This window comes from Chaetodon auriga, chromosome 20, assembly GCF_051107435.1.
Source record: "Chaetodon auriga isolate fChaAug3 chromosome 20, fChaAug3.hap1, whole genome shotgun sequence".
Classification (NCBI taxonomy): Eukaryota; Metazoa; Chordata; class Actinopteri; order Chaetodontiformes; family Chaetodontidae; genus Chaetodon; species Chaetodon auriga.
Window position 1 is genome coordinate 15152412 of NC_135093.1, and position 19926 is coordinate 15172337.

The following is a 19926-nucleotide window of genomic DNA, read 5'->3' on the forward strand; positions in this document are numbered from 1 at the left end:
TGATGGCAACTGACAGACTGAGCAGACTCCATTCGCTTTGAAAGCTCTGAAAAAAGCTAGTAGGCTGACCTTGAGTTAAGTTTTTTTTTTTTGTCAAACGAAAATAGACATTTTCCATCATTAAAAGAGCTCAGCCGCAGCATTTTCTGGTGCCCCTCAGACACTGACTTATCATATTTTTACTTACATTCATTATGTAGCTACAACTTGTACAAAGGCCTTGATGCTGTTTTTCTTACTTGCAATGCTTTTTGATGTTGCGTATGGTTGAGTGTGATTAGTGAGCGTGTTTCCAAATGTGCTTATGTTTTAGCACCATTTTGCACATTTGCACATGTGTTCTGAAGTGGCATTCCTTTGAGCTCTCTCAGCCACAGCGACAATCGTCAGAACGTTCACACGCGCTCCGTCTCTGGTCGCTGCCCTTTTTTTTTTTTCCTTTGGCTCTCTGTGTACACGAGTGTGGTCTAATCAGCGGGACCAGTCTTCTTCTGTGTTGTCAGCTGGGAAAGCAGAGCCGTTTTAATTTTGAACTCGGAGAATAAACAACAGCTTCACCCAATCATCTATCCATCCTGCTGTGCAGGAGTGTTTGCGGTTGACAGGGAATGTGATGCAGTGGTACAGTGCTCGGCTGGGCACTGCAGTGTGGAGGTGCTTTAGTTGAAAGATGGGACCTTTACTGAGCCCATTGTACTGAGAAAGTTGATGAATGACAGCTATTCTCAGCAGTGTGCAGGAGCGCGCGCGCACGTGTGTGTGTACGTGTAAGTGTGAGCGTGGGCTTGTATGTTTGTACGTGAGGAGCAGGCGGCGATAGATGGAGACCCCGTCGTGGAGTGTTGCCGTCGCGACATGTTCATTTGCTGTCTGCTGCTGTGCCTGTTTAAAAATGCATTACAGCCAACTGCTGAAACGTCCATTTACATCTGTCATAGAAGTGAAGGAGGAGAGAGGGAGGACTGACGCGCTCACATCATGGGTTTCAATATTTGCCCGAGCTATGGAGATAGATGGGATGTGTCGTCTGTGTGTTCCTCCACTGGCTTCTCTTTTTTAATATAAATGCTTAACAGTGATTCTCACAGAAGACGTGATTCAAGAGGAGAAATTCACATCGTCTGGGACTGTCTGCTGAATATATTAAATATATTAAACAGCACTGTAATATAAATATATGTCTGTTTAGTTACTATCTGTTGTGTAATTTAACCTACAGGCAGGATGTAAATGCCTTTACACAGGTGGCACAGAAAGCTAGAATTACTGCCTCCCGGCTGTATGCCTCTACCAGTCAAATTGCAGTTTTATATCCACATCTGTCCAGACTCATATAATACATGTAGTGAAGACTTTTGAAGTGTATTTTTGGGGGGTGATTCTAGTGAATCATTTCCTGTGAGAAACATACCATTTTCACTGAGAGACTATTTTTTACAAAGGAGCACAGAGGACTGATAGAGAACTTCATCACATGGTGCAACGACAGTCACCTGAAGCTCAATATCAGCAGAAGCAATGAGCTTGAGGTGGACTACAGTGCATCAAATGGGGATGTTGCTGCAAAGAAGCTACAAATTGTAAAACATGGATGCTTCACGCACGTCACACACACCAAATGTGAAATATGGTCACAGTCTGCCCTTGTGTTCCTGAGTTATGGTGTTGAATAATGACCAGGAAAGTGTTTTTGCAGAACATTATGATGTCACGGTGAAGCTGGCCTTTCACCTTTCGGATATAAAATGTCTTCACTCTAATCAGTTCATCCTTGAGACCAAGTGAACAAACTCCCTCAAGGTGTTCCTGAGATATCACAGTGATGAGAACCGCATTCCCATGCAACAACAACAAGCTGTAACTTTGACAAGAATGAAACAAGTTTTAAATTTCCCATCTGTGTGTTTACTGTGGGTCAAAGAAACTGAAACACCTGGTTTAGGTGACCAAACTTGCAACTAATTACATTAAGTTTTTGTTAAATTTTAAAAACTTAAACGTCAGCAATGACATTCCCTATCCTCAGCAGAATGCTTCAAGTTGCCTCAATGTGCTATGAAAATGTTAATCATGCTTCAGTTGCGTCAGGAGGGGCTGTTGTTAAAAAACAAATGAAAACTCCAGTTAACATTTTCCAGATACGTTCAGTATGTAAATGTTCATGTCACGCTGATAAAAACATTTCAGGCAGCATCACATTTCCCACAAAACACATTTGAATGCATTCTTTTTTTTTGGAGCCAGGGCTGTTATTTCCATGCCATCATGGTATAAATACAAAAAAAGCTGAGCGGCCGGTTGGAAAATGGATTTATTTATATGCTTGTACTTATCAGCATGTGTTTACTGAAGGGACACATCATCAGTTCGTGATGAGCAGTGTTGGGAGGAATGTGGTACAACATAATGCATTTATGTTTTCCACTACTCACTAGTACATGTAACTAATGACTTTTTCAAAATAAATAGCACAGTTACAGTTGCTGAAATTTATCATAGTGATTGTAATGTTTCTAATATAATCGACTATAATTACTTATTAACGACTGTAGGAAAGCTCAGTTAACCATCCAGCATCGTTTAGGTCTTCTTCTACCAAATCCTACTGGCTAACCCAGACAATGCAAGACAGCTTACAGACAGGAACATTAATCATTGTTGCCCTCTGGTGGTCAGGAGTATTAATAACTCCTATCGCTGTCGCTAAAATCACAGAAACAACTTCACAAAAGAACTGGCCCCACTGGCAAGTGAACTCTCCCAGATTCCATCACTGATAGCACAATTTTCTTGACAATCAGCACTTCTTGGAAACTGTACTATCGCATTAAAGTCCAGTTAGACAGCCCAGACATGGACCAATGCTGCGCAGAGTTCTTGATGTCCAAGAATTTTTTGCCTCAGTCTGGTGATTTCCACTTAAAGCCTGGTCTGAGGGGTCTGGAGAGACGGCCCAGCTGAACGGGCCACTAAGAAGGCGCAGAAGACTGAAGCTCATTAGGAACCTCGACGGCCATGTTCAGTGATCCCTCTGTAATCTGGTTGCCAATTAGCCATATTCAAAAAAGACTCCCAGCACATCCACCCCCCACCCCCAACATCTCAGAGCCATGAGGTTGCTCATCAACTCTGAACATCCCTTTGCACCGTCTTCCTCCGTGGCTCTTTGAGGCGACACCGCACACTAACCTCTACACACTGTTTTACTACAATGTAGCTGCAGATAACTATTTGTCAGTGATGAAGTGAGCTGACAGTGGAGGGTGAGACCTCCTGGATGCACCGCTGTCCATTAGTTATTGCCTTCATCTCCTTAAATTGGCATATTAAAATAGATGCAATGCCAGTGCTGCTGTCTAATCATACAGTGGGTTGATTATTTATGATTGACATGCTCTCCAGATTGTTGGGTTAAACAGGATCCCTATCTAAATTGCTAAATGGATGTTTTTCTGTCAGTCATGATGACACAGATGTGTGTTTGTCAGATGGTGTCAGTCAGAATCCGCCACATACAGTACTGTATCTATGATCTGTGGGCTGTAGAGCCTGGTCTGAGACACTGTCTTCTGGATACAGTTGACCTCCTCTTTGAGAGAAGATTACTCACATTCAGTTTTCCTTCGCTGTTAACCAATGTCTGGAGAACCTTCTTGCAGAGTTTGCATAATAACATCCAGATGGCACACAAGTGACTCAGTTATCTGACATTTGGCGTGGCATTTTGTTTCACATCACACTTCCAAACATCACATCCACATACAGCACACGGGGGGCTGAGCCGACCACAAAACACCTTGAACCCCATGCCAAGGGTAAACAAGCATTTGCACCATCGATTGCGGTCGCATGCTAAGAGGTATCTTGAAAACCATCAAAACATCGATTTCTAAGAATTGGCATTCTTTCCAACAACTGAACAGCCACGTCATGATATGCAGTCAGCTCTCTGTGGATGGGGTTTATGTGTGTGCCACAATCGCTTGTATTTCTATGAATAGGGAAGTCATTCTGGGAGTACAGATGAGACAAATGGAGCCATAACTAAGAAGAAGCAAATAAACCTAAACTAATGTCAACAGAGGATTTGCTTGAACAACTGAGCAGCCTCCAGATGTGACCCAAGCAAGACCCAGAAATCAATCCAATGGACCACATACAAACGACATGTACAGACAGGTGACACATTGAAGAAGCAATGCAAGAAATAGTGTATCTAAGGTGGAAAGTCAGGGTTGGGTGTGTGTAGGTGTGTGTAGACATTCCATGGCCCAGCACCCGACTAAAGACTGATAAATGCTTGAAACTATCAACGTATCCTCCAAGTGAAGGCAAAAGTGTTTATGGCTGCTCTGAATGGCCACACACTTGAAGGTCGGGTGAGTGAGACGCGATAATCATTCAAGTGGGGATAATGGCCCACACTCTTGAACAGTATTTACGGAAGTATCTGCGCCTCTACATACTTTGTTAAATCACTGCGTGAAGTGGGTGTGTTTGTCGGATTGTTGATTACAGAAAACTGCAAAATCTGACACCAAAGAGTTGTGGAGGGGCTTTCAGATGCCGTTTTTGCAAGTGTACTGACCCCTTACACTCTAAGTTGTTGAGCTTCATGCTTTTATATGTGTAAGTTTAAAAGATTTTTTTTTTAAAAATGAAATCCTGTGGCAGCAAACGTTTAACACAAGAAAGCCTTTCACTGCTTTGAAAATGGAAACTGCAAGTTGAAATCATGGCGGACACAGACAGACTTCAAAACACTGACAATACAGACAGACAGACACAACTTAATGGAAACCCTAAAGGCTCGGTATCTCTCAGGCACACAGACGAGGGGGGCAAGTAAGTGAAAGGCTGGGAGACAGAAATACAGCGGACACAAGATAAACTAAGACGCAAAGCAGATAAGAGAAGGAAAAGTATGAAAAAGGAGGATGTAGTGGAGCAGTGGGATGAAAAACCGAGAGAAACAGCAACATGGGCCAGTGATCACAAGGCAGCCCTCCACCCCTCCACACCATCCACCCCAGAATCTATTAGAGAGCCATCCTCAGCTCTCTGCTGCACTCTTCTCATGACATCCCTCTCTAAAACCAACAGCCCTGCCATCCCATTAGCCCTGCCAAGTGGAGCTACTGGAGTTATGAAAGGCCCAGAGGAGGTGGAGGTGGCGGCGATGGGGGTACGGAGTGCATTGTGCATGTGTGCGTTTGCAAGTATGTGTGCAAGCCGTGTGTGACACATATGAATGCGGATGTCTCTGTCCGACTGGCTCTGCTGACAGCCCGGTGCTACCGACACGTCCCTGGCCTCCTCTGGCTGCAAAGGCAGCGGAGGAAAGGGAAGCCACCGTGGGCTTGACATTTAACAACTGACAAAGAGTGTTCACATTTAATCGCTAAATGTTAACTGCCATAATAGCCCCACTTCAGTCGGTTAGGAGGGGACAAAGCTTTAGGCCCCTGGACAGAAGTAGCTCCCACCTCCTCATTGATTTCACTGGCAGAGCAGGAGGCTTAACTCTGACCCAATTGCAGCACTGGCGATAATGCTTATGAGCCTTATTTATAGCACTTCTAGCTCTGCTAATTTTACCTTGCACTGCTCATTCTTAACTGAATGGATATTGTAAGCCAGAATGTGGACTAAAAACATGGATTTACCCTGAAAAAAAGCTTTTCCCATATTTTTAAGCCATCAGCAGACGCCTGTCATCAACAGGTATGAACCCAGTCCTTACTTAGATTATAACCCTTGTACAACCTGCTTTGGCAGAACTGTATTTAATATAGTGACGCCAATAAAGCAAAACTGAATTTAAAAAACAGCAATGGGAACTCGGTTTGGCAAGCAATATCACAAGTGTTTCGCAAAACTACTGTAGTATTGTATTGACTGCTTGGTACCAAAGGTTTCAATAATGTAAAATGAAATGCTACTCAGAGTCAATGCTAGCAAACACGAAAAGATAGACTTGAATGTGCTGTGAAAGTGGAAAACAGAATCAAGAAACTACTCTGCTCCAACACCAGACAATGTCTCACTGCAAGACTGAAAGGACCCAAAAGGATTTTCAAGTTATTTCCACGTTCCTGAACTCAGCATATTGTTTGTCTCCTCCAAATCAGTTTAAAGGCACCAGGTGTGGAATTTGTATGTGTTTTTATGGCAGCTTTTAAATTATTCTGATGCTTTTTGTCAAGAGAAAAATGAGACAACCCAGGTGAAGATTGGTACAGTGTTTTTGTTGATTTCTGTCATGTCAGGGTGTGTCTGTGTCTGTGTCTGTGTGTGGTGGTGGCGGGGGTGTCGTGCAAATGATGTGCCATTTTATTTCTGTAAGCCACAGTGTCAAACTGTTCAAATACAAAATGCAAGCCTGTTTCTGTTGCTGTTATTGATAAGCAAACTTTCCTAGCCCAGCCAAATGTCAGCCAGCCGCGTGCCAGCTCAAGATTTTCAGCAGCCTCATCCCACCACACCTATGAAAAATGACTGGGGATGCTACCACGGAAAGAGGTGTATTGTAAATGCACGGACAGAGGCGGGTTTGGGTGGCCTGATGAATGCATCAGTTTGGTGCAGGGCAGATAGGTAGACACATGAAAATATTGAATAGTCCAGCTTTAACGAATTCCACTTCAGTGTAGATATAAACAGCAAATAGCATCAAAGTAAAATCTGCTATTGATTTTGCTTATTGTATTTTGATGTCCTGAAAACAACAAAAGATGCATTACATTCAGCAGGACTGCAGGAAAAAGGCAAGCAGAATGCAGTGGAAAACACTATCAACAAGTGCTTCATAGCACTATGTCACTTAAGTGTACACTGCAGTGCTATCAGCAGTGCTGTAAGCCCCTATTACAGCATGCCATTTAAGAGATATAGTTCTGATTCTGGTTATATGGGTTTGTAATGCTGCTAGAACCATGTGTACACCTAGTCTGCAAATACAGTATATCGCTAAATGGCTGCGCTTGTCTGTTAATCTACATCTGATGTCTGCTAATGAGTGGAAACCAATTAACACATGTTTTGAAATGAATAGCTACACTGAAATACTCAGATATCATTATGCATTCACAGATAACTCCATTAACGAGCGTTATCCGAGCTGCAGATTGTTCCTGCGTTTTTCCAAGTGCAATAAAATCCCAGTCCAGACTGTTTCTATCCATACAGCCAGTAAGTATCGCTCTTTATCTCATAACTCAAAATCACCCCCAGGACACCAAAGGCCAAGTAGTTGACATGTCAGTGCCTCTGCAGCTTGACAAATGTGCCATGATAGTCTCAGCAGGAACGAGGAAGGGCAGGAGGTTGAGATGGACTTCATATCCAGCTCATTTTGAAATGTGATAGACAGTGAACCCACCGTGGACTATTGTGACCCCGTGCGTTAAAAGGCAATAAGAGATCCATTTTATTGAAGTAGTGCTTCATGATGTTCCTACAGAGCTCGTCTGGTTTCACTCTGTTCTCTCGCGACAAAGCAGAGGTGACTGACTGGGTTTAAAGGCAACAATCTTTCCTGAAAATCAAACAGGGTAACAGTATGGCATTTTCATCAGGTGTCACATCGTAGGAAAAATACTCTAATAAAAAAGCCATTTCTCTCAACAGTTGATTGACATACCAACCGACTCCATTTGTTGGCTGTTGAAAAGCGGACTTCCTTTGAGAGGAGGCGGAGGGCGAGGAAGAGGTAGAGGAGGAAGAGGAGGGTCCGTATATCTTAAGCAAGGATAAGCACAGATTTATCTGATGTCTTCTTAAAATAAAAGAAGTAACATCATCAAAACTGCCTTTATCCATGCCTTTATAGACCAGCCCTCCTCTCCACTGAGACGGACAGAGTCGAAGACCACGCACACCATAGATTTAGGACATTCATTTCAGAAAAGTGGACGACACATAGAAAAAGCTTCAGTGAAACAGTTCAAAACATACATTTCAAAGGGCAGGAATTAGAACAGAGGGAAATGGGACCAGTTGGGTTTTAAGGCACAACACAATGAAAAGGAAATGTGGGCCAGCTGCAACAAACATCAAGAGGTGCAGAACAGTCTTATTTACATAAAGTATGTCCTAGTTTGATTAGGTTTTTCTTCACTATTAGGCCCAAATTCTACTCAAAACTTAGCTGAAAGCAAAAACTGTATCGCAATTGAAATCTCCTCTTTACAATGTTTCTTTGTAAGCGAGCCCACATCATCACACCATTGATTGAACAGATCAGATAGGGGTGTAACGGTACATTTGGCCTGAATCGTTGTTTGGTTCAGTTTACTGGTCCAGTTTTCTGGGAACTGAAATAGTTAAACTAGCTAAAACCTTCTGCAAAACCGCGTGCCGACCTTTTGAAGTGAAGTTGGGCGATGTTCTGGCTCTGAGAACAGAAACAATCAAGCATACTAGCTTAAACTAATTATTACACAGTTAGAGGCCCGTAACAATATTCTTTAAGATGTGCTGGGGGGCTTTGTCGTTCAGAACCTTCCTCAAATGGTGAAATGGTCACAGTTTGCTGAGGATGAGGTACAAAAACTACTTGGTTAGGTTTAGGATAAGATCATGGTCGTAGCATTGACTTTTGCTTTCACAAGGGACACAAACAGCAGTCTCCTCGGTCCAAGTCCTGTGTCTATTCGACCCATCCATCTACCACACCCTCCTCTACATATGGACCATCTTGATGCTATGTCACCTGACTCCCTCCTTCGCTCCTGTCTTAATTACTTCGGCCACTAGAAGTCGCTGCCAAACAATAAATGTAAATATGGGTGGTAGTAACCCAACTGACCTGTCGGCTATTTGTCCGGTGAGAACAGCCTTGATGACTTCATCGTGACATGAGTCTGGGAAGTCACTGCTGCTAGCAGTGTGGCCAAGTAATTGCAACTCCCCGTCGAGGCGTTGGCATATTTTTGAACTTTTGACAGACTCAGGCTAAGCTAATTGCCCCCTGATTCCAGCTCCATACTTAACACACACAAGAGCGGCAACGACCTTCTCATCTAACTCTGTGCAACAAAGTGAGTGTAGGTTAGTCATAAACCTGCTGCACTCCTCTTAACGGACATTTTCTTACCAAACCATGAATTTCGTGTACCGTTTCACCCCTAGAACCAGCGCACACAGACCAGACTGCACACATACTCATCACATAGACAGGAGAGCTAAACGTCAAGGGGAAAATACACAGGTTAGGCATAGATAGAGGTCAACGGGAAGGCACTGCACTACAATTAACACTCCAGGTACAAGCTGCCTCCAATCACTGATCAGAAACCAGATGTAACCTCTGATTACCACTATTAATCATTAACAGGTTCATAAGACAAATACAGAAATCATGAAGTGGTTAGAGGCAACTTTGACCATTTAAGAAAGAACAGCCATCCCTACCATGGTGACTCTGGGAGCGGACCGGCCAATGTTTTTCTCCTAAAAAACAGAACCAAGTGGTTATTCATTAGATTGTGCTACTTATGTGGTAACATAACAGAAAATCACATTCACGCTAAACAATCGGTAATTATTGTATTTGCACTGAAAAGCAGGGAGAGGGTTAAATTCACAACACCGGCCGTTGTTGCACATTATACATTACAGCAGTACAGAGCCTCATTTTATTAATTACATTTCTTTTGTGAGTCAAATGTTCTTCACATGTTACAGCAACAGATATGTGGACACATGTAGTGCAGAAGGCTGCTGGAAATGAGAGCAATTTTAGTGCCTGGATATCGATTGTGTTACATTTTATCTTCCCATCGACTACTGGCTGATGCCACCTGACACCGTGACACAAAGCATCAAGTCACCTCTCTCTCTGTCTCACTCACGCACACATTCAGACACACACACACACGCGTAAAATGCCACCAAGCAGGGGGGGAGACAGAGAGGCTTTGGAATTTTAAGATGAAAAGGGAGAATTGAAGTAGGAGGAGAGGGGAAAAGGAAAATGAGAAGAAAGGAGGAGGTGTAAAAAGTCACCGTTGTTCCCCGCACCCTGACACCGCAGGGCTCCAGCCATGCGGCACTTTGATCCATCATTATCGATTTACCATCAGCTTCTCATCGCCGCGGTCTCCCACACAGCAACACACAGCTACAGAGATGCGTTCCCCAGCTCTGAACAATATGCACACTAGATTTGACCTTAAGCCCAGTGACCAAATGAACCTTTATGGTTTGGAGTATATTCATGACAAGAAGTGCTGCTGTAGCTACACTGATGAACATGAATTACAGATTTTTCCACATCAGCCTTCTGATAACGGGAGGTTTACATGAAACCCCCTGTGAGGGAAATACGAACATCTCTGTACTAAAATGCACATAAAGTACACATAACATTAGAACCAGATGAACTGCACTACACTGCTGTATTCAATCCACTGTAGTGCACACTGCTGCCTCTTCAGAAAAGCCCTTCTCATTAAAACAAGAATACTTAAAGAAGTATTAAGTGTACATCAGATTACATAAATTGTGAAAGAAAGACTTTGCCATTAAACATCATCCTTGACATTTATTGAAATCAGTGAGCAACCGAAGAATAGAACACAACAACCCACAGTTGTCTGTTGTTGACATAAATAATGAGCTTTTACATTAGTGAAGAATAAACTCGCTAATTAAAGACGATTTATTGAGACAATAGCAGTGTTTGAGTCATTTAATTTTTTTAATTTGACTTATTTTGCCATACTTTGTCAAATATATATAATATATAATATTAGCAGCCCTGAGCTTCCATATGTGGTATTGATCAGCAGCTCTTGATAACCTCCCTTAGATGTATTATGGCTGTTTTGACCTCATGAGATGAGTGATATCTGTAGTCACTGCACTGCAGAGGAACAGGAAAGACCACTGACATTAACCTTTTGCTGCACTACGTTAAGCAGGGCTACTGGAGATTCCTACAAGACGACCTTGGGTATTATTCTAGTCAATAACTTATCGATGCTATGATAAATCCATCACACATGTAATGCAAGGCTGACGTATTGATGGTTGTGAGTGTTTCCCCCCAGAGGATATACTGCATCATCTCCTGCATCCTTTGTTTGGTCCATATCTGATGCCTTATGCCTGGTGTGGGGGGGATAATGAGGACGATACAGATGTATTCCTGTGCTCTGAGACATGGTGGACCCAGTGAACTCGACTATGCAGGTCTCAGGCTTGGAATAATATGTGGCTGTTCACCTTCAGCTTTAGTAGTTGTAGCGTGTATTTCCTTTGTGTTGGATGAAATGATAAGGGTAATACATCTATTTGTGAGCCTGCTACATGAGCTGCATAAGACCAAACCAATCCATTAGTGGTCTTTCACACATCAGCTTAGCGGCCTGAGTGATTCTGCACAATTTAGAACCAGAATCTGACAAGAAACCTTCACGCCCAAGCGTTAGCTGCAGTTATCCTGACTCAACATTATGCTGTATATTTATGATGTGTGCAGCGTTTTAGTCAACAGAAACTTGTGGGGTTGAAGAGTGCTACAGGAAGATTCAGCACTTCCCTTCAGCGCTGCATGAACAAACAATCATCTCATTCCACAGTATCGCCATGCAGAGCGGTTACTTTGACGCACAGTTTTCTTGCAATGCAGAGAGAGGAGATAAATCAAAAAGGTTCAAAACTGCTTGTCCGTGGAGGGATGAAATTTACAAAACTTTTAAAGCAGGTCCACAAATGACATAAGTGTGGTTGGCAGCTTAACAGTAAACAACATTGGTTGTGCTCCTTAATTGGAAGAGGACTGTGTTTTTAGAGTCAATTGCTGCACTGAGATGTAGTCAGCAGGACTGATGTTGGCTGGAACAGGCATTTTTCTCGTGCAGCACCACAAAGGGGAAAGACAACTGCGAGTGAAAAACTGCAGAGGAGTCAGTGCGCTGAGGAGACCTCCCTCCCAGGGCAAATCTACTTGCCAGCATGCCCACCATCAGCACTTAACAATGTTTGCTCAGATTTTCAGCCCAAGGTAACTCGTTCTACAAGGGCTCGGCTGCCTTTCCAGCCACCCTCACCCCGGCCGGCCTTCACATATCAGCAGGGCCATCTCCTGAAATCAATGATATGACTCAGCCCGCCAAAATGTCAGCCGCAAACATGTCATACGTTCACAATTTACACAGCTGGAGGGCCACACTTCGCTCTTTTGCAGGACACTATATACGGCTGCGAGCTATTTGGTTCTAGTCTGATCTTAATGAGCCACATTTAATTTAAGAAAAACACGTGAAAGTTAAACTATTTTTGCTTAAACTTCATCTAACTATCATAGCTTTCATTGATCGGAATAGGCATTTCTGTGACTCTAGGCTACATGATGGTGAACAGTGACTCCAGGAGCTCCTGCCATGGTGTGATGCATGCCGCAATAAAGCTAAATGTTTTTTTATGACTGTGAGACACACACACAACCTTGCACTTCATATTAACACACAATGGAGTGTATGTAATAAACCATGTTTGCTAATGGTGCTGATGCATTCGGCTCGTGAGCCTTGAAGCTGAATCCTCAGTCAGACAAACTGATCGTTAATTCGTCGTCACATGCATCATCGTAATGTGCTCACTCGGAGCTGTCAGTGTAGCACGCAAAGCTGCTGTTAGCATACGTCACTGTTTTACTGAGTGGCTGCAACACAATCTGAGAAGGAGGGAACCTACACTGTCTAGACCTGATAGAAATGATAGCCCAAACTACTAAAGACAACACCAAGCAGCAGCAGCAGCAGCAGTGGTAGTTACTTGTTTATTGCGGGTGTTCTGTTATCGTGGTATCCCTCCGCACTGACTCAGCATGAACATACTGTACTGGGTAACACGAAGAGGGAACTTTAGAGCCTACTAAAAAAAAGCAACATTGGAAAATACCCTCACAATGTGGCTAACTCAGGCTGCTGATGCTACAATTTCTTTTGTTATGCTTTTCCAAAAGGACTGAAAACTCTACATTCATGGCCAGCATGAGGCCGACTCTTTCAGTAACATGTTGGCTATAAATTGAAAAAATCCTCAACGAATCCTTTGAGTATCTACTTTGGCCTGTAATTACAATAAAGAGTTCAGAGTTTTGATTTCAAAATGTGCATTTCTTTCTCATCTGCCACCTCACTTGCTGATTTCTTTCAATCAACACCTCACTGAGCGAAGCTGCGCTCAGTTTCTTGCTTCGCTAATCACGGTACATTAGCATATTAACAAATCAATTGGCACAGAGCAGTGCCTCTCTCTGTACCTGTGGCAAAACACTGGTGCAATATTATGTAGCGTACTGAATGTGTGATTTGTTTCACACCCCCCATATCTCACCCGACACACACACACAGGGGCGTAGCACCAAATTCTGGGCCCTGTACACTCTCAATGTCAGTGGGCCCCTATCCATGCCAGTGCACGAGGCGCGTGGGCAAAAAAAAAAAAAAAAGAAGAAGAAAAAGACAAAAAGAGGGTATTTATTTAAAATTAAAAAAAAGCATAAATAGGGTTTTAAGCTACAGCCAGATCAGATTATATTGATGAGTGGTTCTTTCATTCACCACCTGAATTGATGCATTTGGTCTACTTCTGCTCAAATACCTAAAACATTAGGCTACATCTGGTTTCTGTACTAACGTTTTGATCCATGACACTCTTGCAAATTTTGATTTAAAAACATTTATTCTTGAACAGGAGAACAGGAGACAACTGCACACTCAGGATCAAATCAAATAAGCTGCATTACTTTTGTAATGAGATGGTACAGTATAAATGAACAGAAAAATATTCAGGTTCAATGTGAAAAAAAGAAGCTGTGACTGGTTTCTGCTTTTTACATTAAAGGCCTATGTCATTTTATCAACAGAGCCTGCGATAGTACAAAATGTTGACTGTCAAATTGTTCTTCAGCTTGCAGAAAAAGAAATAAAGCCTTGCTGACATGAGATGTAAAGTGACAACTAACGTTATCTAAAGCTGCAAAAAGCTGCAAGCAGCCTGGTTGGAAACTAGCAAAGCTAAAGACTTCACATGAGCATACAACATCAGCAGCAGCTGTCTGTAGTGGACTACGTTAACTTTCATTGGATTTTGCATAACAAGCAAACTCGGTTCACCTTTTGGAAAGAAAGCAGTCAACAGCTGCCTCCCTTCATTCTGCCTTTTTTCTTTTGCCTTCCGCTCTTTCTTCTTTTGATACCCCGATTTTTGCTTTTTGGGCAGCATGCTGTCTAACCCCCAGGTCATTCAATCTGGGCTCACTGACGTTACACTTGTCGCCGGTCGCTGTCGGGCGGACTAAACCATTTTGCGCGTCCAAGAGGGGGGGCCCCCAGAATGTCCAATATGTTGGGAGGACTGTGACATAAAGTTAATTCTCTCAGTTGATGTTATAAATATATTTGAAATAAATTATGACACCAATTAATTGGAGGGCCCAATTCATTCGAAATAAAAACATCACAAAAAAAAAAAAAAAAAAAAAAATCAGGATTGTCATGGGCCCCTCTCCCTACTCGGGCCCTGGGTAGTCAGGTCCACTTTTCCCCCCACTACCACGCCCATGCACACACACATACACAAACGAACACCACCACTCCCCTGCTGGGTGTGTTGGATTGCTATCAGTCCCTGAGAAAGCTGCTTACATAACCACGCTGCCAGCACCAGCCCACGTCAGCCTCCATATTAGATGATAGCATCTTAAATGGCTTTCTGACAATGTTGCATCTCACTTGCATTTCATGAAGACAAGCTTATTTATGAGTGTGTGTGTGTGAGAGCGAGGGCCCACGTGACCGCTGTTTTGCCCGTAAGTGATGCAAAATAAGACGGTGTGTAATGAAAAGGAATAAAAGTGGATGCCGTTGTTGGGATTGCTTCACAGAGAAAGACTGAAGCTGCTCGGCCAACTTTAGCAGCAAAAAATACTTCTGATTCATTTGTGCAGCAGCTTATGCAATTGTTTAAGACATATTCTCAGGGGCTTGAAAATAACGATGTTAAATATTTATGCTTAACTGGTTCAGGGGTTGGGATTGTAAAGCATGAAAGCCGATTGTGACGCGATTAACAAAAGCAGAGTACAAAGTTGCCAGAGTTTACTGGTCTTCTTGCAGGGGAGAAAAAAAAAAAAAAAAGCTTTCTTCATTAACTCTCCATCTCATACAGCAATCCCCCAAGCTCAGATAGAGCAGGGCGAGCGAGCAAGGGAAAGATTAAGAGAGGGAGAGCGAGAGCAAAGATTCGATAAAGAAGGGGAGAGTCTTATTTCAGTGCTTCACACACTGCTGGATGATCAAAGTAGAAAATGCTGTTTTAATTCCAAGAATCATATCTCATCTCCTGTCCACAAGCTCATTATAGAGAATTATGCTGCAGGACAGAGGGGGAGAGAAGAAGAGGAGAAGGAGAGACAGAGGAGGAACGCAGGCAGAGCCCCCAAAATCCAGCTCGTCTACTACAGTGTGTTTAATACTCATTATTTGCTAAGCACCAATCTACAGCCAACCTTTCTTGACCTGTTGTAGATGTTGTAAACAGGCAATCATGACCTTTGCTTCAACCCTGTAGCAATTCCCAGGGGTGCAGCCCCAGCAGGGCTGCAGCCTTGAATACAGCACACCCGGACATGCAGTAATCAGCTGCATTGCTTTTCATTGCTCAGGTTCATCAAAATTGCCTTCCAACAACTGGAAAGCCACCACGCCCACACTCCACATCTTCTGTATTTAACACATGTAAGAACAGAAAAGCAAGGCATTGTGGGTTAAAGACCAGCAAACCAATGGTTTGGAGGTATTTACTGTATTGACCGTCATCATCGCTGCGGTGGCTGCATGCAGCAGTCCGGAGGTCCTGCAGGGTTCACACGCCCTCCAACTCTGAATAAAACACAATTTATTCCTGAGTGGAGGCTTGGCAGCGGCTCCTTAGCCAGCTAACAAGACACAGCATGTAAGTAAGACAAGTTAGGAGTAGCTGGAAGGTGTGTTTCTCCTCTTTTAGTGGAGGCTAGCTCAAACTAATGAAAAACCAAACCCCCAAAATGTTGAACAAAGAGAGAGATTTATGGGATTAATGATGTAATTAGCAATACAATTACTTTGAGTACACTGACACTATGGTGGCTAAATTATGAAACACATCCTTGTCTCTGTGTTGGCATTCTGTCCACACTGAGACGATGTTTTTCTCACCCCACATGAAACTCCAGAATGATTCAATCTTACAATGCCAGCAGCAGTTTTTTAGTGTGGACAAGAATAAGTGAGATCATGGAAAGCATAAGCACCGTTGAGGGCTGAATGGCAGTCAGAATAAAGACACAACTTCCAGCAGCCTCTGACTCTAGCAGCATTTATGTTGATTATGTCAGACGACTGTACAATCAATCAAAATAGTGTTGTGACCAATGTCTGACCGCAGTATAGTGCAGGACCGGTCACCTGCTTAACAGGTAGCAGTTAAGAGCAGCCATCCAATCACCATTTCATGCTCAGCAGAAACAGAGAATGTGTAAATGGAACTTCGAAATTGTGAAATTAAAAGAGAGCAGCAAGGGTTAAACTGGATCTGAGGCTCAGGGGAATAATCGAGCTGTTTCTGTCCCACTCCCCACATTGAGCTGTTTTTAATTGCTGAGGCGTTTGAGTGCGGACGGACAACTTTACCAAAACAACCTGAAAACACCAGTGTGAACGTGCGACTCTAAATGCCTTTTTCAAAATCGGCTGTCTTGTGGATGTAGGCATATAGTCTGTAATCCCTTACACCGCTCATTACTGAACGAGTTATCGCTTAACGCCACACCAAAAGAAAATATTAGTCGGCTCTTAATAAATGTAATCACTTCTACTATGTCTTAATGCTAAGTAAATGTCTCTGAATGAGCTAATAGCTCTAATTCAGAGTGTAATAGGTTACTTTAGGCAGACTCTAATGCCCCCCAGCTGACTGAGGCCACAGCTTTACCAGCTGATGTCTGCCTTAAAAATCACAATAAAACCAATCCTCTAAAGTAGATGAACGGCCACAGGATGACACCTGATGTCAGGCTGTACAGCAGCAACGAGCATCGAGGTGTGACGGTCCCGAAAACGACCCTCCCAGTCTTGGCAGCACTTGCCTTTTTTTTTTTTTCCTAGAGCAAGCAACAGACACAGATACCTGCACACAGTGTGCACATCCATCCATACATTACTCCTCCAGCTCCCCATTCAGCTGCACAATCAGGCTCAGCAGGGGCTCCAGTCTCCAGTCATTACAGCCAGTTAATTCTAAACTCATTAACAATGGAGCCATAACAATAGTGCGCACAAAAGCGGAAGGTGTGGGTGGACTGCCTTCACGCAGGAAGGAAAAAAAAAAAGGAATTTGGGGTTTTTCATAATCAACTGTCAGTCATTTGCTAAGATAAAGGCTTCTTTAAGTCTGCATAGGGGACAGAAGCCCACAGTTGCAATTTAATTACCATTTTGCTAGAGTTTTACAAAAGAAACATAAGTATGCAGTGTCATGACTACGGAGGATTGGCTTCATGAATAGAAATGTGTTTCTACAAAAGACAGAGGAGAGAGTTGAATTAAAGCCCTGACATATTCATTGAAAGTTACGATTTTTTCGTCTCCTCTGGCCTCCTGGTTGAATAAGGAATAAAGAGACAAAAGAATTGGATGAATATTAACCAGTCCTCTCTGTAGTGGGAGAAAATCTTCGTGACCTTTCATGCCCTCTAGGATTTTCCCGTCGACTTCCACTTTGTTTAGCTCTTGGTAATTTTTCAATTATCATCAGTTAAAAAGCACTTTTTTTTTTTTTCAAGCCTTCAAATTTCAAATAAAATCTTCACAGACACGTCATTTTCTTGGATGTGACAGACAGTTTCTTGATAACAGCAGCACTGGCACAGCCTGAAGCACAAAAGCCGACAGCACTTGACAAGGTGTGCGCATTTTGCCTCTGGAGCGAGGTGTGAGTGAGACAAATCTGAATATTGATCGAGTCCATTTAATCCACCTCGGCGCCTATTGATATGTCAGTCATCCTGCTAAATCTAGTAAAGCGTATCAGTCTTGCGAGCAGAACAGTGGCCCAAGGACACCGCTCTTTTCTGTTGTGTTTTAATTGCTGTTGGCACTGCACGCCGTGACTCATGGTAATGAGTTAATGAAGTCATTGAGATTTAGTGAGCAGCCACAGGCTACGGACTTCCTGCCGAGAATAGTGCGCCATTCAATATGGCTTTATTAACATTTCAGAAAAGTGCCACTAGTCACATCAGTTGCACTGATCACAGTAGTTGTGATGGATTTTGTGGCCCGCTGGATCAGGCCGCAGGGAGCTAGGTGAGGCAGGGTAACTCGGGATGAGGTTTATGGCGCCATATGTGGGCATTTTAATATTTCATCATGATTGGATCTCACAGGGAATAAACCCTTTTCCCTTTTTGCTAGTTTTTCTTTTTCAGTTCACACACACCACACTATATACAGTGTCTCTAGAGAGTACCCCCCTCCTCCACCCAGTTTTCATGTTTTATTGTTTTACAGCATTGAATGAAAGCAATGTTAATGTAATTTTTAGCCACAATAGAAGCAAGCTCGAGGGATGGCAGCGTCAGTCAGTCACTGTCAGATCTTTTGAATGGAGATCAGCCATATATCTAGTTGGTTGATTGTATTATAAATGGAGCTGTAACTTGAAGGTCTAACCTTTGAGTGCGTGAGTCTGTATCATGGCAAAGTGACGGCGAAGGAACAAAAGTGAAATTCAAAAGTCAAAGGATGGATTCAAGAAAACTTGCAGGGTGTTGAACACCCCTTTGAATCCACTTTAAATCAATCATTAGGAAATGGAAGGAGTGCGGCACAGCTGTAAATCTGCCAAGAGCAGGCCGTCCTCAAAAACTGACTGAGCATGCATGAAGGAGACTAGTGAGGGAGGACACAAGAGACCGACAAGTCCTCCCAAGAGACTATAGAATCAGTCCTTTCAGAAAACATTTATGTTTGTGTTCGTGTGACAAAGCCTTGAGGAATTATGATGGAAGCAAAGAAAGGAATCATTTTTAAGTCAGCATTTTTTAAGCCATGCCTACCATCCTTCCCTAACCTTAGCTAAATAATTTTTATTGGAACCACTGTGTACTGTATACTTTCTGCACAAACTTGGAATTTTATTGTTTTACATGAATCAGGTAATACAATTCAGCAATCACAGAAAGTGCAATTTAGTACACTTTCCTGGGGTAAAATTCCAGGCATGACTGTAACATTCAGAACATCGAGAGCACGAAAATGTCATGAGATGCTGTGGGAATCCTTCCTTCGTCTGATATTTCGTTTTAATTGTCATGATTCCACTTGAAAACCAAGTCTGACATGTTCTCCAATGACAATGAAACTTGCAGATTTACATTCCATCTAATCTTGAAAAAGGCTGATTCATCCCTCAACAACAAGGGGGGGAAAAAAGATAGAAGCAGATTTTGTTGAAATGTATTCATGTTTTATGTCAGATTTCATTGATGTCAGGTAATTGGTTGAAGCGTGTTCCGAGTGATCAGTATTCTACAAGAGTGACTGAGGTAAGGCGAGTCTCAGTCGGAGGCAGGGGAGATATCTGACAGAGCCTTCCTCCGATCTAATTAAGTAATAACCCTCACTGAGAGAAAACCAGAATGGGCCGAGAGGAAAATCTATAGAATTCATTTTAAGAGATGCAGTGGCAATTTGTTTCAAAATGACAAATATTGCATTCGTTAGATGTACAAAAACATAAATCATTTTCTGAATTTGTTATGGGGTGAAGGACCCCATTTGACATTCTCGGTCATTTAGCTTTGCTAAATTGGCACATTAGTGCTTGTCTGTGTCCTCCGCAGTTTTCACTCCAGCTCTGCCTTGATATTGT

At 42.7% G+C, this 19926-nt stretch overlaps 1 protein-coding gene across 11 annotated transcripts in view; it reads right to left on the reverse strand.

Annotated features, from left to right (window-relative positions):
* LOC143338865 (shisa family member 6) overlaps positions 1–19926 on the reverse strand; it is a 59662-nt gene that overhangs the window by 11304 nt on the left and 28432 nt on the right. For 7 of the 11 annotated variants that reach the window (XM_076759714.1, XM_076759713.1, XM_076759712.1 and 4 more), the window contains exon 5: positions 9415–9453. The exons of the other annotated variants lie outside the window; for them this stretch is intronic. In XM_076759714.1, the coding sequence (XP_076615829.1) occupies positions 9415–9453 (39 nt within the window). The remainder of the gene's footprint in view (positions 1–9414; positions 9454–19926) is intronic. 11 annotated transcript variants of the gene reach the window in all.